The sequence below is a fragment of the Bactrocera oleae genome, chromosome 4, assembly GCF_042242935.1.
Source record: "Bactrocera oleae isolate idBacOlea1 chromosome 4, idBacOlea1, whole genome shotgun sequence".
Classification (NCBI taxonomy): Eukaryota; Metazoa; Arthropoda; class Insecta; order Diptera; family Tephritidae; genus Bactrocera; species Bactrocera oleae.
This window is the reverse complement of record NC_091538.1, coordinates 56,144,524-56,164,638: the sequence shown is the minus strand read 5'-3', so window position 1 is coordinate 56,164,638 and position 20,115 is coordinate 56,144,524. Positions and strand designations below refer to the sequence as shown.

Here is a 20,115-nt window from a genome sequence, read left to right as displayed (position 1 = left end):
TTTATTTTTTTCTGACTAAAATAATACTCGTATTTTCGTTTACCGCCTTGACTGTTGAAGAAGTCCCTTGAGTTCGCTAAACTTGCATCTTTAAAATAATGAATTTCCCTTTAAAACTTTGTTCAGCTGCCACATGACATATTCTCACTTGAACTCGTTTAACTATCTATTTAAATATATATTTATTTTATTTCACATTAGCTTATGATAATAATTATAATATATTTATAATATATTGCAAATTCAGTTATAATCATTTAGCTCTCACACTATTATAATGGATCAATATCTGTTTCTTCTAATGTAGACTTTCTAAATTGTAAACGGTCATCAATATCTATGAAATATGTCGGTATGGAACCGCGTCCTTTAACATATGTTATGCCTCTGTACACACAGTGTATGTTGTGAAGTGTCAAAATGTTGGCAGTTTCCTCAGTGACTTGAATTAGGTTAGCCACGCCAGTGGAGTCCATGCGCGCCGCCATATTCACAGCATTGCCCCAGATATCATAATGCGGCTTAAACAAGCCAACAACACCGGCCATAACGGGACCATTCGCTATACCTTATATGAAGTGTAAGACAAAGTGAGTATTTTACCATTCAAATGATTTTACTTCGTATTACCAATGCGTAAATCGCCAATAACTTGACTTTCCATATCGTGATAGAAATTATTTTTGTTGAAATTGTCCATGGCATGCAACAAACTCAAACCAAAGCGCGCCATAACATAAACGACATCATCATCGGTGATTGGCTCCTCGCCATCATTGAACATGCGCACCGATCGACGTCGTGTGGTGCCACCGGTCGTTGACGACTTATCCGTAACAGCACCAAATAAGTCACTAATGTTTGCTGTCCTGTTGGCTTGGTGTTATATAATATCAAAAAAATAAAATTAATTAACTTTAAGTAAAATTAAATAATTTAATATCTTCCAAATCAAAAATTTATTTACCCAAATGATCTCTACGCCAATTGTAGGCGAATGAGAATGCACTTGCGCGCTTTTCTATCGAACCTCTATGCCCCGTTCCGGTGGTATTCAGCCCACAGGCCGCCATGTACGTCCAGCCGGCTACCTTGATTTTCTCAATTTTATGCACGCCTTTGAATGAGCTTAGCTATATTTTAAAGATTGTCCAAGTGATAAGCAAAAGTTAAAATAGAGAATTGCTTACCACTTCATCGAAATCGCAAATGATTTCGTTTAAAACACGCATACCAACAACTTCAATGTCGAAATTCAGAATCGTTGCAAAGATTACAGCTACATTGGAGTATTCTTCGTAGTAGAGCTTGTTGGTCAACTGATTGTCCATATAAATGTCGACTAAGAGAAAACCAAATTATATATTAAAGTGTTAAAAATAAAAAAAGGTAATTTAGGGTGAAGAACGACCGAACAATATCTTTAATTACTAAACCAAATCGACTACTAACCATAACACCGGTTAGTTTAACCCAATATTCTTAGTGTTTAAATGAATAAAAACTTATTTCAACCTAAAATTAGGTTAGGTGGCGCTATCCTAAAAATTTTGCCATTTTTTATGGGTTTTAATCGTAAAATATTATTTTTTTCAGTTTTTTAGGCTGAGTAGGTTTGTTATTTAAATTCCTCACGCGGCTTACGGTTCCAATGCGAAGCTTTAAAAGGTATTAATTATACTTATGTAGGTCTTCAAAGCCTTTATTATTAAAAATAACAAATGCTAAAATTCTAATCTCGACTTGATCGACTGCCGATAATACATCAGACACCTGTTTTTATATCCATAATGATAAGTACCCTCTAACCCAGCTCTGATTTCGCTAAACTCTAAGTACATCGTAAGTATTCGTGGAATAGAAAATAAACGCCACACAATCCATTCATTCTCTCCTACCGCAATCCGAATAACTTTTCGTAGCGATCCAAGGACTAGTCAGGTGTTAAGACTAATCAGGTAATTATGGAAATACTAAATATGTTGAGGTCAGTCAAGAGGTGTTAAAACACATGTATTTCAGACTTAAGGATAGATTTATTAATCTAACCTAACTTATAGAAGTTGGGGGAAAATATCTAAAATGTTTGGGTCATACCTTCGACTCGTGCTTTTTTAAATACATTTTGGCTTTACTGTAACTTTAAAAAATCAGTAAATTCCTCACCTATATGGGATGGCAAAATATTACTGACCAATCGGGAAATCGTCTCATTTGTTAGTTTAGCATTTTCCTGTTTTTTCTTCAATTCTCGTTTCCAACTATAAAATGGTAAATAAAAAGAACAATATTCAAAATAAATTATTATTAAACATTTTCACTTAACGTTACTTACTAATAATCCACACGTGAGATGAACTCTTTTTGACGATTGATCATGTTAATTACGACAAGGGTCAGAACGGACACAAATATATGCGAATATTCAGGATAAATATGACTATTACAACTCAGACTGCGTTCGTAGACAAAGTCATACAAAACGGTTATGATAATTATGTAACTAATGAGTGTGAAAAGGCCAACAGCTATTTTAATAATATAAGTAATGCCCGAGAATAGAAAATTTAGAAATAAATTCATGACAATGCATTCAGTGACAGCCTGCAAAGATCGATAGTTGTATGAGAACATATAGAATAATTAAGTAGAGAAGCACGCACCCAGGTATTAAAGCACAATATATCCCTGGTGCCATCCTCAAAAAGTAGAATCTCAATTTCCTGATTTTCAATTTGAAAGCGATCGCAATCTAACTGATTAGATGTATATTAGATGAAATAGGATTTAGTTTCAAATGCAAATAGTGTTTCAAGCGCTACAAATTACTTTGCTTACCAGTTGTATTAGTGTATAACTTAACTGTAGTATTAAAATGCCCAAATAAATGCAAATGCGTACATTGAACACCCTTTGTGTGAATTCAGAAAGTCCATAAATCCAACGACTGGCTTTATTGCGCGGTTTCATGTGAAACCAATTTTTTCGACACACTTCCCAAAGTTTCTTGTACCAGACCAAGCCCAAAACTAACAACATCAATATATTTCCAACAGCCACCAAGACCCAAAATTTTATGCTTTGTCTGTAAAAGAAATTTCTAACGTTACGAGTATATTAGGTAGTGTATTTTAATTTAGATCACTTACTTGGCATTAATGGCCTGCATGGCAATTGTGCATAAAATAATTATATATGAAACAAGCACACTATATTTTAGTTTAATATCTGGTTGAATCATATAGTTGTGTTCCCAGCGCCAATTCTTGAAACACATAAGCCACCAGGAAAAATTCATACGAAAGTTGTGCTCTTCTCTCTCGAAGCGCGTGAGATGTCGTGATTTTCCAAAGAATATGCGATGGAATCTAGAAACAGCAAATGATTATAAATTAAATCAAATATGTTATGTATTTAACAAATCATAAATCACAGAGCTAAGCAAAAATGTAGTAATACAAATATGGAAGAAAACAACAATAGAAAAAAAACAAGTAGTGAAGAGCTAAGTTCAGGTGCAACCGAACATATTATACTCTCGCAACTTGCAAGCATCAACCCGTGAATGGATTACAATAAATTTTAGTGTCTTAGTAACTTATATTGAAGGTCATAGACTCACTTAAGGGGTTACATGGGTTTCACGGCATCAAAAAAAATATTATATAATAATAATATTAACTTCTCTAAAATATTGTCCTCAGGTTAATACCTGTAATAGTTTTGGAGGTACAGCTTTGCAAAGTTGCGCGCTCGAGGTCAGCTATATAGTTGCATAAAACTTTAAACGCGTTTTTCTCGAAACTGTGTTTTCAAAGTCGGATATCAAGATTTCTCACGAACAGCTGAACCGATCTTAATGAAATTTTACACAGGTCTTTGAGGTATAAATAAAGGTCTTGCCGCGGATGATTTTTTTTGGTCAACTACATCTATTTGAAAAACAAAAAACGTTGAGAAGTTTTCACCAAAATATGCATGTTTTTATAAAAAAGTCAGCCAAAAATTAAAATTTCTAGTTAATGGTTTTAGTTCAAACATGTACAATATTTGTTTTTTTTTTTTTTACTTTTGATGATCCGAGGGACTGCCGGAAATGACGTCGCAATGACTGAGTTTTGACTATTTCCCTTTAAAAATTTCACAAAGTCTTTATCAGATATGTATCTTCGATATAATAAAAAGTTTTAATAAAATATTTAATTGTTTATATGAAAAAAAAAAATTATTCAAAATAGGGCGTTTTTTGCTCGACGAGTTCCATGTACCCCTTAATTTTATTACTATATTTTACTTCCCGTCAATAAAAATTATATTAAAAGCAGCCTCAAATGAGTAATCAACTCAAGCGAAGGAGCTAAATTAATATATTGAGTTGATGCGGAAAACGTCAACCAGAGGATCGTAATTCTTTATATTATGGATATGAGAATGGACCCAGGTATAGACTAATTCCAAACTAATTCAGCGCTAAGCCATATAATTTTTAAGAAAAATTAAACTCAATTATTTAGTTAATATAAATAACACACATCTTCACCAAACTAAACGGTTTAAAGCCTGGCGTAATATTGAAAATCATTATATAGTGCATATTGGGGACAGAGAAAGATCTGGACTGATTGCACTAACTTTTAACATTGCTCAGGTATAGTCGATAAAATATTTTTAAGCAGTTTTATAAATACATATGTATACAACTCCCACACTGACCGACATATTCAACATAAAGTTTGTTAGAATAACGAATTTCATTATGTTGTATATAGTGTATTGGAGTTGGGGTAATTCGCAGACGAAATTCATACATTTTCGGTATTAAATTATAGTATATGCAATATATAATATGTTCAGATAATTTTGCTAAGGTATCTTAATTATTGATCAATATACGAGTATACGGTATAAAGTCAAGCGGACGTTTGAAAATCTTAGACTAGTTATATAATATATATGAGAGATAGGAATAGTATTGACCCAATTTTTGGCATTACAGAAAATTACAAAAAGCATTGTTCTGAGCAAATTTAGCAGACCTGGTGGGATATACTTGTATGTATAATAACCGCAGTAGAGGTCGGTGCTACCTCCTTTTTTTCAAATTTTCAGTCTACAGATTCCCCTTACTACTAAGATGCCCTGTACCAAATTTCATATCATTTTATATCTTATTTTGAAGCTTAGTAATGTCGCCTTAAAGGTTTTCGATTAATGACATAATTGTGGGCGTGGCAGTGGACCGATTGCGCTCATCTGCAATACTAACGTTCTCATCTCAATTTTTACTCAAGTTACAGCTTGCACGGACAGACGGACGGACGGACAGACGGTCACCCAGATTTCAACTCGTCTCGTCATCTTAATCCTTATATATAAATCGATTAGCTTTAGTTAATGCAAGCAATCGTTAGCTAAAAAAACTGTTATAATCTGTGACAACATGTTGCAAGAGTATAAATATTTAGATAACAATTAAAATCTAGAAAATCTTGTAAAAAATTTGAACTTCCTAGTACTTACTGTAGAGTTTCGACCGGAATGCTTGTACTCTCTCGGCGCATCTCCATATCCACCATTCTTTGTATTATATCACCAGAATAAACGGTTTTCAAATCCTACACAACAAATACAAAATGAAACGTTAGCATAAACTAAATACACAATAGTGAAGTATTAAGACGAATTATACCGCTGCTGAACCCAGTGGTGAGCCCTTCAGAAAAGAAAACCGACTCATTAATGTATTATTTGATATCGTCTCCTTATATTTAGACTATAATGGAAAAAATTCAGCGCAATTGTTACTAAATATGTACAATAAAATCACAAAAACTTACCGTTTTCGGCGGTATAATCAGATACGTACGTATGCTATGTTGTTGCAATAACAGATCATTGACAGCTTTCTCCGTACCATCTTCATATTGGAATTCATCATCTAAACGTTCGAGTGTTTCACCGCTAATGTGTACACGACCGGGTACGCCGGTATTCTCCAAACGATTTGCGATCTCAACATCTTTCGAGTAAATATCGAATTTCCATTTAGTAGCGCCAATGACACCAGATAATACGCTACCCGAATGCACGCCAATGCGTATATCCATTTCCAAGTCTCTGGTATCTCTGTGAGGTATCATATATATATATATTTCTTTGTTACTGGAAATTTTACCAATTTAACAGTTACGCACCGCTCCGTGTGTATCTCCTGTATCATGCGTAGACCAAGTCGCACACAAGCATTAGCGTGATCTTCATTGGGTATCGAGACATTCGCCACACAATAGTAGCAATCGCCTAAAAACTGTATTCTCAGTACATCCAAATCCTGTAAGTGATTGAATTCTCATGTAAATGTGGTGATAATCGAGTGAAAATTAATGGTATAACTACCAGAGCTGCATCATCAAATCTAACGTAGAGATCATGTAGCGTCTCCACAAGTGTTTTCACATCCACAGTGGTTGTTAGTTTGGTATAGTTGACCATATCAGCGTAGAGTATTGTCACATCGTCGTGTGTTTCAATGAAGAGTTTTCTATATAGTAATCTATTATCATAAAGAGTAGATACAAAAAGACGCTTTAATAATTAAATCAAATTATTAATATACAAAAACCTTTACAGACCGGTATTTCTGGTGCTACTAAGATGTCTTAGACTTGAAAATCTTGCTATAGAACATTGTAAACTTATTTTCTATATAATTGTAGAGATCTAATGCTAAAGAGGATCTAAAATCGAGCTGAGATGCAACGCAAAGAATTAATCTGTCAAAAAAAAAGTATTAAATACTTTTGTCCATAAGCTTTAGTGCTCCTCCCTTTAACCTTTAGACTCTTAGTATAATATCCTGTAGAATCTAAGAAAAATTTGATTTCATCATGGTAGATTTCAGTGGCTGAGCCACGCAGGGGTTTGGGTAACCTTTCCTTCCAATTAGAAATTTTAATTCAAATTCATAAGAGTTAAGTAATATCAATGCTAAAAATATGTTCGTAGGCAAAACTCCTCCAGAAATAATTTCAAATCCGCCATTGGTTTCTTTGTTCAAGTATAAATTGATTTCCTCTTTCATAAAATCAAAATAAAAGTCCTTTCTAATCAAAAAGAGACCACTAAACTGAGTTTAAGCAATTTTGAAAATATTTCTAACTAGTTCAAAAAAATAAGTAGGACCAAACATACTTTAGAGGTACTGAGCTTCATAAGAATAATTCAAGGCATAAAGTAAGATCAGACTTACTATAGATGTAAAAAAATTCACCCTAAAATAAAGAGTTGGCACCAACTCTTTAACCTCTTGAAAATTTGATGCAAATGTTATAATATTTGTTGAAAAAGGTCGTCGCGATATCAGCATTCACTTAACTCGATTTTCAAAAGCGCTGGGCACCTTCAGCTTAATATCTGAGCGCTCAACAGTGTTTATTGAGAGAGCCGGCATAGATTTTTTCTTCAATATTTTATACTCACTCCGCTTCTCGCTGAAAAGACGAACGTCTGCGCGAAGTTAAACTCGTGCGCGTTAAACGCAACTTTATATCCTCCTCTATTTTATCAGCGATTGGTGCCGGTATCATGCTTAGTAATAATATTTTCTGTTCAAAGAGAAAAATTATAATTTTAGATAATCCAACTTTTGAGAAAAAGTTTTGTTTTTGTTATAACGCACCTCTTGAGTTTTCGCAGCATGCAACAGAAGATCCTCTTCAACGCACTCACGCTTGTCTATGAAGGTTTGTCTTATCACTATTTCACGTGGTAGGCGAAAAAATAAACCCAATAAATTGAGCCCCACCATGAACAAAATTTCCGATATGATTTTCTCTTCGTCCATATTGCTGCCACCATCAACTTTCATGCGATGCGTTATCGTCAGGAATAATATAATATAACACAGTGATATTGTAACTCCCAAAATGAAAGGTTGACGATGATTAAAAAACGGCATATATATGTAAACTGAATAGATTATAAAACTATAGAATAGTGGTACAAAGATCTCATAATGTGTGACGGCGTGCACTACCGGCACGGTTATATCTGTAAAGCGTGTAAAAACATCAACTCAAATTAACTACAATATATACAAGTATGTTTGTAATTTAATTTTTTATTTCTACTTTTTTCTTGACTCACCCATTGCTGTAAGAAATAGTATTGACAGAACTGCTACATAAATAATCCAAGCAAATTTTGTAATCGCCTTCTTCCATATGCCTATATAAATAGCCACGACAGCCAAAATTGTGAATACCATATAAATAGATATGTCAGTCGCTGCCTGAAATCAAATTTTATTAAAATATTTTACATATTATTTTTGAAGAAAATTTCTTTGAACCTGGTCAGAATTGACCAACAGCACACAATAGATGAATGTTATGGTGATGAGTATTGTCAAGAAGGTGGTTAATTGTATTCGAAGCAGACGCGCCATGTAGGTTTGGTAAATTTTTTCCACGTCATATTTGCGGCAATGCTCCTGCAAAAATATATCAGTACGTTATATTAACCGTATATTTAAGATTTATGCGACGCATCTTACCCTCAACACGCTTAGCTCATTTTTGCCCTTAAACTGATGTGTCACATCGTCTAATATTGTGCCAACATTGACAGAAGCTTTACGATTACGATCGTACGGTGCATACATCGTTATTTGAGAAAAATCAATTTATAACGAAAAAATCATAACGACACTCTCAGCTGATTTTATTGATGATTGAGTTGTCGTTCGGTTTTCGTTTAATACTATTCCTTTCGTATTTGACGCAACTCACATTTTATTTCGTTTAACAAGTGTTTACATTCATGCTTACAGAACTGTAAGAGTAGAAGTAGTTTTCGAAATACCGTTTTTGAACAAAATGAGAAAAAAAGTTTACTTCGGCTCAACCGAAACTATAAGACACTTCACTGGTGCATTTCCTACAGTATAAAAGTGTGAAAAAAGATTATTTTCTCGACTTTGACCATTCGGTTTGTATGGCAACTATATGCTATAGTAGTCCGATCGTTCGGATATTAAAGCATTTCATTTGACAATCATGTATGGAAATTTTCGTGAAGATATTTTGTCAGTTTTTTCAGAAGTTTTCCATAAAAAGACTTGATTGCGATCAGTTAGTTTGTATGGCAGCTATATGCTATAGTTCTCGATATCGCCGGTACTGACACATGAGCGCATCTTGTTTAAGAAAAGGACGTGTGCAAAGTTTCAGGTAGATATCTGAAAAACTGCGGAAGTAGTTTGCGTTTGTACAGACGGACATGGCTAAACAGGCTCGGCTCGTCACGCTGATCCTACATATATACTTAATAGGGTATCCGACGTTTCCTTTTGAGTTTTACAAACATCGTTGCAAACTTAATATGCCTTATTCAGGGTATACGGATTATTTTAATGATTTCGATAGATCGGTGTGCATGAAACTACGTGCCACAGCATTCCAATGATCATCCAATAATTGTATGCCATCGCTGTAACGACTTCTGCAAAATACCCGTGTACGGCTGTAATAGCTTCTTCATTCATCGAATGACTCTTTCCACGAAGGAATTGTTTCAGGTTTCTGAAGAGCTAGTAGCCGCTGAGAGCCAAAACTGGTGAATATGGTGTCTGCTCAAGCAATTCGTATTTTTATTCGTCAGATAATCAATTCGTCAGATAATCAATAAGAAAAATTTCCTTTAGAATCATGGTGGTAGATCCAAGTCTCATCCATAGTTGTAAAATGACGCATTCAATCGGTTTTATTCTGCTTACAACACTCCAAATTATGATGAGAAATTTTTTTTTCGATCCAATTTTTGTTGAATTGTTAACGTGTGCGGCACTAACTTTCCAAACAGCTTTGCCGTATGTAATTCTCCATGTAAAACATGAAGTACTCGTTCGTCTGAGGTGCCATGAGGCATTAGCAATTTCACGCTTAATCAAACTTGGATCTTCACTAACAATATTATGAACTTGCTCAATGATTTCTGGTGTGGTTGCGGATTTTGGTCGTCCTTCGCGTGAATCGTCTTCATGCCTAGTATGACAAATTACGTTTAAATTCACCAGCCCAAAATGCGGTGCGTTGTGAAGATGAGGATTCCTTATACACTTCTAACAATTTTTCATAAATTTCATTTCAATAAAGAATTAATTGATAGAATATCTTGAAATTTCGCAGGTGTTCACACGACGGTGGTACCAACTTGGTGGAAGCTAGTAGAGCTATTTCTTGGTGAGCATTACTCACTTTTCAACCAACCCTCCTACTTCTAAGAATATGCTCTACGATGTGAGATTATTGGCGCCTGATTATCGACGTATATCTTGATCTTTTTTATATTGTTTTCTGCGTTGTTACCTATCTCAGCCGCTCACCTGACCGAAAAGACTTCCGCCTGGAAGATACTCAGTATTCCGTTAGCTTAAAGGGTCACTCGAGGAATAAATTCTGGCGCCCATACATCTGCGTATGAAAAACTTGAGCCATTTTTTTAGCCATCTCCCATTGAAAACTTACTTTGACTAATGAGGTGTCTGAAAGCTGGTACATATTCTTCGCAACATTGACTCTTGGTGTTATCTAATATCGAATGAAGCATTGTTATAAAATATGCATATATCTATATACCTATATCTCTATTTACTAGCTTTAAACCTGGTTTATTCTCGGCCATTGGCCACTCAATTTATTAATTATCTCATAAATCTCATTTTACTTTAAGCATTTACAAATATTACTTAAGTTAGTTATATAAATTTATGGCGTTTCAATATCAAAGGCGGTTTCAGTTCCCTCACTCACTCGTTGCACGAAATTTAAGTCGTCATCAATATTTACAAAATAAGTGGGAATATAGTCACGTCCCTTAACATACGTCTGTCCTCTATATGTACATTCAACATTGTAAGCCTTCAATATATTTGCAGTCTCCTCAGTAACCTGAATTGAATTCTCTAAACCGGTGGAGTCCATTCGTGAGGCCATATTAACAGCATTGCCCCAAATATCATAAAATGGTTTATACAAGCCCACAACGCCGGCCATAACAGGACCATTCGATATGCCTATAATAGAGGTATTAAACCATATATATATGTAAGATGTGATATTCGATATGGAAAATTGTTAGGAAAAACGCATTAAAATACGTTCATTATTTAAGCCTGAGCTTATTAACTATTTTCATTTCTTTTTCTTAATGAGTTTTTCTTATTCACACACAATTATATATTAAATTAGGTTTTAGCAATGACTTAGTATATTACCAATACGCAAAGCACCTTGACTACGTTTCTTATCATCAGTTTGAATATTCTCCTCGTTGAATTCTTTCATTTTTTGCAGAAGATCCAAAGCAAAGCTTAGCATAACGAATACAACATCATTTCCCACAGTTGTACTATCCGGATTAAGTATATCATTTGGTGCATCATTTAATTCTGAGAAGATACTCCTCGATAAAATTGCATTAATATCGCCAGCTAAAATATAAACAAATAGATGAGAATATATTGAGATAATATACTCTGAAGGCTCAAAGGCTTGAATTGTCCACAAAGCTTTGACCTAATATTTGGTGTCATATTAAATGATCTCATACGCCACAAAATTGCATGATTATTGTTATGGTTGACGCGGCAGTAAAATTCCCCCGACTACTTTCGAGGGCTGCTACCGAGTTTACAGCATTTGGGATAAAAGGTCAGGTCAGTTGCGACCCGACTGGAACGGAATCTTAGGGACTCATGTGGGGACGCCTGAAAAGATTACGACCGATTTTTATAATTTTAACAAGAGAGTTACCGCATACACAAGTTTTGTTTAGCGGACGATTCAAGTGAAAGAATATGATTGGTTGGTTGTGATTCGACTTTGTCAATTTCCAAGTTAAAGACGTAACGATGGTCCAGTCCAACTTTTTTACGGCATACTATCCTAAATATGTGCCTAGTTTCATTCAGATATTTAAATTTTAACTCGCGTTATCGCTTGCAACGTCAAAAGCGCGGACGAACGGAGAAAAATACTCTTCGTATCACGTTGCGTGAGTATAAAAACTATTTTAAGTATAATAGTATGCTTACCGGACGACGATGTGGAGAACATTCGATTTTTTTTAATTATTGAGTTACCAGCATTTAAACCACATGCAGCCATATATGTCCAACCAGCAACTTTGATTTTCTCAATTTTATCGATGCCCTGGTATGTGCTTAGCTAAATTTTTTAAATACAACTATAGCATCTAAGTACAAAAAAAAATCAAATTTTTCGCTCACCACTTCATCAAAATCACAAATGATTTCATTCAAAACACGCATTCCAACCTGTTCGGTGTCGTAATTCCGTATGGTTGCAAACATCACTGCCACATTTTCATATTCCTCATAGCAGAGCTCACTCGTCAACTGATCTTTCATATAAATACTCACTTTACGAAAGTATAGGGTAAAAAAAAAATTTATATTTATAAGATCGTTTAACATATTTGTACTTATTTCAGATAGTTTTTAGCAAATAATATATTTTTTGTGGAGAAGAGAAGACAAAAATGCAGGCCCAGTTTCAATTGAGACTTCTTAAGAACTGTTCTCAACTTATTTAAGAAAAACGAGTTAAAACATTTAATTCTTCTAAGAAATGTTGCTTTTAGCGGAAATTTTGTGGCACTTATTGGCATGAAGTTGAGGAACAAGCAAGATTAACCTAGTTTTAATTCAAGTCTAATTATTAATAAAAAGTTGTCAAAGAAATCAAAGATATGCAAAGAAAATACCTTTGTCAACTTGTGGAGCACTGAACACTTGTCAAAGAAAATACGTATGTGAACTTGTGGAACACTATACACTGGGGGAGCAAATGGGTTATACTATCAAAATTCGTTTAGAAAAATGTAGTTCGAAATAGAAATCCTCAATACGAAACAAAAAAAAATCGATATTTATGTTAAATATTCTTTCGTAAATAAAAAAATAAACATTTATTTAAAATAATTTACCTATATGGGTTGGTAAAATATTAGCAATCAAAATTGAAATGGTCTGGTTTGTAAATTTTGCGTCTTCCTTTTTCTTTCTCAGCTCATGCTTCCAACTGTGAAATAGTAAAAAAAAAACAACATTTACGATACAATCAGCAACAAATAATCATTTTACTCACTTAAAGTCCATTCGTGAAATAAATTCAATTTCTCTGTTCATTATATGGAATATCCAAGCGGTTCTACACAGCACCATTATATGTGCGAATTGGGGAAAGAAATATGGATTGGAGCTTACGCTATATTCGAACAAGAAATCATAGACCGCAAATACTATAATTATATAAAATATGGTCACGGACAGTGCAATGATCCATTTTAAAATGTAAGAAATGTGCGTGAATAAAAATATTGTGCCGACATGTATCACCACAGACTCGGTGACAGCCTGAAAATGTAGTATACAATTAAATATGCTATATAAACATTTACTTAACATTAAATTTAGACAACATTTGTGCTGACTTACCCAGGGCACAAAGCATACGTTATTTATATCATTCTGATTTGCATGAGTTTCGATAACTTCATTCACAACTTGGAACTGATTGCAATCTAGCTAAAGAAAATACATATATGTATATTGAACTGTAGTACTGGTGTCGTACGAGATTTTGTCTTGTGACAGTTATTCGTTTCTTCTTAATACATTTTTATACCCTAAACAGGGTATACTTGTATTAAGTTTGCCACGGTGTTTGTAACACAGAAAAGGAAACTTCGTAGACCTCTTAATTTCTAAGATATCGATATCGGACAACGATAACAAATAGCTGATCGATCAAACTCAAGTCCTTGTATGGAAATGTTTTTTATTTGACAAGGTATCTTCACAAAATTTCGCATGAATTTTTACCTAAAGCATCGCTACAATTTCCGAACATATTATTCAAATCGGATCACTATAGTATATAGCTGTCATATAAACTGATCGATCAAAATCCAGCCGTTATATGCAAAGCTTTTGTATTTGTCGAGGTATCTTCACGAAACTTGGCACGGGTTATTGTCTAAAAATGTGATATAATCTCCAAAGAAATTGTTCAAATCGAAAAACTCTAGCATATAGCTGCCATACAAACTGACCAATCAAAATCAAGTTTGGGTATGGAATCTTTTGTATTTGTGAAGGACATTATAGCTTTCGTGCCTCCGAAGTTAACGTTTTTTCTTGTTTTGATAGTTTCAAGTGTTTCAAACAACCGTTAGGTGAACGAAACCATTTCATTCTGTACAACATGTCGGTATTTTTGTATATTTGCCTGTGTATACGTTACCATTTGCATTGTAATCAAACAGAATTGTATCAGTACTATTGACAAATAAACGATGGTACGAAACTTGAGACTTTTTTGTGCTTTATCCGAAAGTTTGTATATCCAGTAGCTGAGCTTTTGTCTGGGCCCCGTTATTAGTACTGTACCACAAAAGTATGACCACGCTTTTCTATACCACATCAAACAAGCGATGACTAGGAAAAAAACCACTGTGCAAATCGCGAAATCCCAAAATATAGAAATTTGTCTGATAAAATAAGCAATTGCTATTACAACAAGATATATATATATATATACAAGTATATACACTTACTCTCCGTTGAAATATTGTATTAATATTAAGCCCCAGGTGACTAACATGCTGATTAGTACGCTGTATTTGTGTAATATATCGGATTGTTGAATGTAGTTATACTCCCAACGCCAATTCTTGTAGCACAAAAAAAGCCATGAAATGTTCGCATAGAAATTAGACTTTTCACTCTCACTCCCTCTGCCGCGTGAACGTTGTCCATACATCAATTTTTTATACCTGTGGTTTACAAGATGAAAAAAAGTTTTGAAAACATTTTTCTAATTTTTAGTAACAGCCATTAACTTACTGCTGCACCAAACCGAAAATTGGAAATTTGCTACTTTCTTGATTCATCTCGAAATGCACCAGCGTTCTCATTTTTTGCACCGAATCAACATCTTTAAATTCCTAAATTTTTCAATATGAACATGAAATTATTTTAAAATCTTTTCTCCACAATTATCAGCTGAAACTTGCCTCATCAGTGGACATTCCTCGGGTAAAGATCGATCGTCGCATTTGTACGCCTACTTCAACCTTTCGTTATAAAGAAACAAGAAAAAACATTAACTTTGGCTGCACGGTAGCTATAATACTCCTCACATGTGCCTTTTTTTAGAGAATAAAAGGGTATAAAAAGTTCTACATCTTGGTTTTGAACGGTCAGTTTATATGGCAGCTATATGCTATAATATAATATCGACGATGCTGACAAATGAGCAGCGCTTTGCGAAAAAGAGGATGTTTGTAAAATTTCAGAAGCATATCGATCATATTTGTGTTTTATAGAGTCGGCGACGTTTGCTTCTGGGTGCTGCAAACTTTGTGGCAAACTTTATATACCCTTTTCTACTAATTTCGTATTCCCTTAACACTACACTTCTCTTTCGCACTCACCTGGGGTCTTATAATTAAGAATGTGGTGATTTGGTGTTTTCGCAAGAGTGGATCAAAGCGTGCCGCTTTTGTGCCCGCTTCGTATTCAAATCTTTTATCCAGTCGTTCCAAGGTTTCTTTGCTTATATGTACCCTACCCGGCAAGCCAGTGCTTTCCAAGTGATTGGCGATTTCGACATCTTTCGAGTATATATCAAATTGCCACTTGGTGGCGCCGATAACGCCGGATAAGGCACTGCCGGAATGTACGCCAATGCGCATATCAATACCTAAATGTCTATTCTCTCTACAAAACATCAGATATCAGTTATATAAAAATATGTTAAGTTGTTATTAAATCTTCGTAATGTGAAATATTATATTATATTTAAAATAAATATGATTTTATTCACCCCACTTCACGTATGTCGTCAATCATGCGCAGGCCAAGTTTCACACAAGCTCTGGCGTGCTCTTCGTTGGGTATGGAAACGTTCGCCGCACAATAATAACAATCACCCAAGAACTGTATTCTCAAGACATCTAACTCCTGTGTATTGAAGAGTTTATTAAAATGAGGGCTTCTTGAAAGTAAGTCGAAAAATACATGTTCTCACCTGTGCGCCGTCATCGAATCGCACAAAGAGTTCATGTAGCGTCTCCACAAGGGTTTTCGCATCCAAAGTTGTTGTGAGCCTGGTATAGTTGACTATATCCGCATAAAGAATTGTGACATCGTCGTGAGGCTCTATGAAGAGCTTTCTGAAACAATATATAATTGAAGCGTTTTTAAATGTTTTAAAAGTAAGCTTTCAGATTTATGAAAATATTCTAGGAGGTAAAGGTCAAGGAAGCTCCTCATTCTTAATAAGATCTCGATCAATTTAACTGAATCACAAATTTTTATACTGTGGAAAATATTTGAGGCAAGTAATAAAAATATCAGAAAACTACAATAAATTTATCGTTTAAGTAAAATTTTTAAAATGTGATATAGCTTTGTGTGTCTTTAGCTCCACAAAACCCTCCTTGTTAACCATGCACTGCTCATAAGATTGTTAGATACAGATTTGAGCGTCTTCAGCTTTACAAAATCCACAACAAACCGAACCACTGGAATAAGTTTGAATTTGGATGACCCTTTGTCGTATAATCAATCTCGTGAGTAAAAAGCGAATAAAGTTTTTCGCACAGGTGGCAACTTTTCTAAATAATATGTCCGAAAGAATTTTTTCTTGAACCTGTTTAGTCCCTCTCCTTTGTTATTCATATTTAAATCAATGATTATTCAATTAATCTCACTGAAAAAAAAATTTAGATTAATTTAGATTAAGTGGCAACCCTACTATAAATTTCTTCAATTTAATAAATTCTTTTTAATGGCTTCTTGTCTCATTATTTTTATGTTTTACTTAAAAATTTAAAATATGTATATGGCAACCTTTTTAATATTTTTGTTGAAGCAGCCCAAGATTACACTGCACAATCCAACAAAAAAAAAATTGTCCTACCGAATGAATATGTTGGCGCTATGTATATTGCAAACGTGACGAAATTTTGTTGCGTAACATCATTCCGTTGCAGTCGTTCGATTTTACCACGAATTCGGTAGTGGTAAAATAAAAAATAAAAAAAAATATTTTACTGAAAGAAAAACTTGCGTGTTTCTTTAATTTGACCATATGTTAGTCTAAAAGACTAATCCAGATAATGTGTTCTTAAGCAGCAGATAATCCAATTTTTTCCATAAACTGATCGCCCAATCTACTGAACCAACCTTATTTTTTCTAACGAATGCGCCGAGTCTGGGTTTTTCATAAGCTCAATGCGCAGCTTAACATCCTCCTCAATTTGTTTCGCGATCTGCTGTGGTATCATACTCAATAAGAGACTTTTCTACAAAAAAAAAAAAAAAACAAGAATTCACTTAATTAGTAATCACTATATAAAACCTTTTTATATATACCTCTTGGTCTTTAGCAGCATGGAACAGTAGATCCTCCTCTATGCACTGACGTTTATCCAGAAATGTCATGCGTATGTTCATTTCGCGTGTGAAACGCATAAATATCCCAAAAAAATTCATACAGCATAACGCTATATATTCGGCGGTGCCTTTTGTGTAGTCAAAACTTTTCGAACCCTGCTCTGTCCAAACATAGACTTGTAATTTCAAAAAGACCACGTAAAATGCCGATGCCGAAATTCCCAATATAATCGCATAAATATCGCTGAAAATCGGCATGAAGCAATATATAGAGATTATGATGAAATTCATATAAACTGGTAAGGTGATATTGCGCCTTAAGGTATGCAGAAGTGGTACAGAGACATCTGCGGGTAAGAAAAAAATATTAATTGGCGTTAATAGTTATGAGGACATTAGCGGTATATCACACTTTTTTAAGTGAATTAACCTTTTTTCACTTTACCCACTCACCCATTCCAATGAGCACTACGACGACCAGAAACGATATCACATTAGTCCTTAGCGTATATGATTTTTGCCTCTTCAAGCCGATTGCTAATATGATAATTATCAGTATGGTGGCACCAATATATATGCACACATCTCTGTAGGTCTCTTTTCTTTCCTAAAATATTTTTGTTTTTTATTATCTTAAATTCTCTAAATAATTGATATTTTTATTAGCAATTACCGACCTGTGACGATAGTGTGGCGAGCAGCAGCCCTGCGTGAATACCTGTATTAAGCACGAGCATTACTATAAACGAATAAAGTTGATTTATGTGCAGGCGTCGCATGTAGCCCTTGTAGAACTCCTCCATATCCTTTTCTCTGCAATACTCCTAAAGCCAAAAAAAAATTTTAATTATTTACATAAGAAAAAAATAACAAAATTGTTGTCTCTTCCTGTCGTGGTTTTTACCCTCAATATGCTGAGCTCCCATTTTTTACTGCCCCTCAAGTGATCCGTCACATCTCTAGAAAGGGATACCGATGCAATTGTCTCATGACGCCATATTGATCGACGCGTAGACATATTTTATAATTTATTATAAATATTTTTCTTTAGCCTGAAGAAATAAATTTACACGTCTTTTTCAGAATGAGCTTTATATGTGTTTTGATTGGTTTTCTTTACAAAATCAAATAAGAAAAAGTGGAAAAAAACGAACAAATCAGACGTTACATGCACAGATGGAGTCACGTGAACTATTATATAATATACATAGATGTTGCTATAATATTTTTATCAGGAAAAGTTCAGGCTTACAATAATTTATTCTTTTAAGTACTTTATTGTTGTTAAACAAAAACAATTTTAATGATCACTATAATGGTAGAAACGGTCGCAGCTGGCGAAAGAAACTCTGATTTTTTGGTAACTCTATAAGACTCTCTCATTCTAAGACTTTTGATATATGGATGTTTGGGTAATTGGTGGACTAATACTACATATTCTAAAAAGAAAAAGAGGCACTCTGAGTTTCATTAAGCTACCTCACATAACATCACCAAGATATAAGGAGCAAGGCAACTAGATGTCTTAAAATTCTGATATTCATTATACTTGTATGTGGTCTAGCGCATATTTTCACCCGACCGACACATATTTGCTATGCTTTACAAAGACAGCCGGAAATTCGAAAATCTTTCTGTTAGGTATGGGGGAGCTAAGGGAATTATTGATCTGATTCAACTCATTCTTGACATACATACAAGTAAAGTCAGAAAAGGATTCTATCCGAATATTTATAATATATATCACAGGTTGACTGATATTTTCGATACAAAGTTCGCAATAGGAACTGGAGTCCACAGATTCGGTATCAGGATGCTTGAATAGTTTTGATCCGATTTGGACAATTTTTAGACCCGATAAGGCACACCTCATATTCACTATACGTGCAAAGTTGTATCTAGATTAATTGATTCGTTTTTGATTTGTATACTGGAAAGTGAAAGAATGAGATGGAATTTAAAATTGTGTTATATGGAAGGTAGGTTTCGTGGTTTCATCCGATTGCGCACATTTTCACACTGTAATGTATGAATTACAGGATAATATTACATACCGAAAATTATTGAAATTGATCTAGTAGGTCCAGAGATATGCGCTTCTATAAAACCTTTTCATTTATAATATATATTTTATCGCACTTTTAGTTTATTTTTAAAAAACCCGTTATATGAGGAGTGGGTAGGGTTATTATCCGTATTCAGAGGGTGCGTACAAATGTTAAAAAAATTTTCCCTGAACGAATTTGGTTATTATAGCTTGAACGATTTAGGAGAAATGGACATACATTCAACAAATTAGAGGGCAGGGCCACAACCACTTTTTAGAAGTTTTTTTAACCAAAGATGCCACTCTTTAATGCAATTCCTTATACTTAATAACAGCCTTGTAGCTTATTTTAGGGCTTAGTTACACTCTTTGATTAACGATTTTGATTAAAGACGTTTTGTGGGCGTGGCAAAGATCTGATTCCGCTCATCTGCAATAGCAAGCCTTCTTGGGTGACAAGCCACATACCATATGTACCAAGTTTCATCAAGATATTGAACTAAAATATGGGCACAAAATGGTGCATAAGATGGCATTAGAGCTAGTACAACTAGAGTCTCCAATTTTTTAATAAATTTTGTTG

At 34.2% G+C, this 20,115-nt stretch overlaps 2 protein-coding genes across 2 annotated transcripts; both read right to left on the bottom strand.

Moving 5' to 3' along the window:
- Window positions 1-266: 266 nt before the first annotated feature.
- Window positions 267-8,701, bottom strand: LOC106618793 (adenylyl cyclase X E). Its single transcript, XM_036363453.2, has 19 exons — window positions 8,555-8,701; window positions 8,351-8,491; window positions 8,146-8,290; window positions 7,679-8,049; window positions 7,480-7,604; window positions 6,397-6,553; window positions 6,195-6,331; window positions 5,838-6,126; window positions 5,690-5,773; window positions 5,521-5,615; window positions 3,150-3,368; window positions 2,839-3,085; window positions 2,664-2,756; window positions 2,336-2,604; window positions 2,167-2,261; window positions 1,191-1,342; window positions 968-1,133; window positions 631-876; window positions 267-568 (listed from the first exon to the last, which is right to left on the bottom strand). Exons 1-19 carry the CDS (start codon window positions 8,660-8,662, stop codon window positions 273-275), a joined length of 3,435 nt encoding a protein of 1,144 aa, XP_036219346.2. The 5' UTR covers window positions 8,663-8,701; the 3' UTR covers window positions 267-272.
- A 1,967-nt stretch (window positions 8,702-10,668) lies between these two features.
- LOC106618794 (adenylyl cyclase X E) lies at window positions 10,669-18,556 on the bottom strand. Its single transcript, XM_036363452.2, has 19 exons — window positions 18,390-18,556; window positions 18,163-18,309; window positions 17,939-18,092; window positions 17,465-17,832; window positions 17,276-17,394; window positions 16,116-16,260; window positions 15,912-16,048; window positions 15,520-15,805; window positions 15,100-15,159; window positions 14,930-15,030; window positions 14,641-14,859; window positions 14,328-14,574; window positions 13,520-13,609; window positions 13,170-13,438; window positions 13,009-13,103; window positions 12,290-12,441; window positions 12,095-12,227; window positions 11,276-11,491; window positions 10,669-11,074 (listed from the first exon to the last, which is right to left on the bottom strand). Exons 1-19 carry the CDS (start codon window positions 18,501-18,503, stop codon window positions 10,767-10,769), a joined length of 3,360 nt encoding a protein of 1,119 aa, XP_036219345.1. The 5' UTR covers window positions 18,504-18,556; the 3' UTR covers window positions 10,669-10,766.
- Window positions 18,557-20,115: the final 1,559 nt, after the last annotated feature.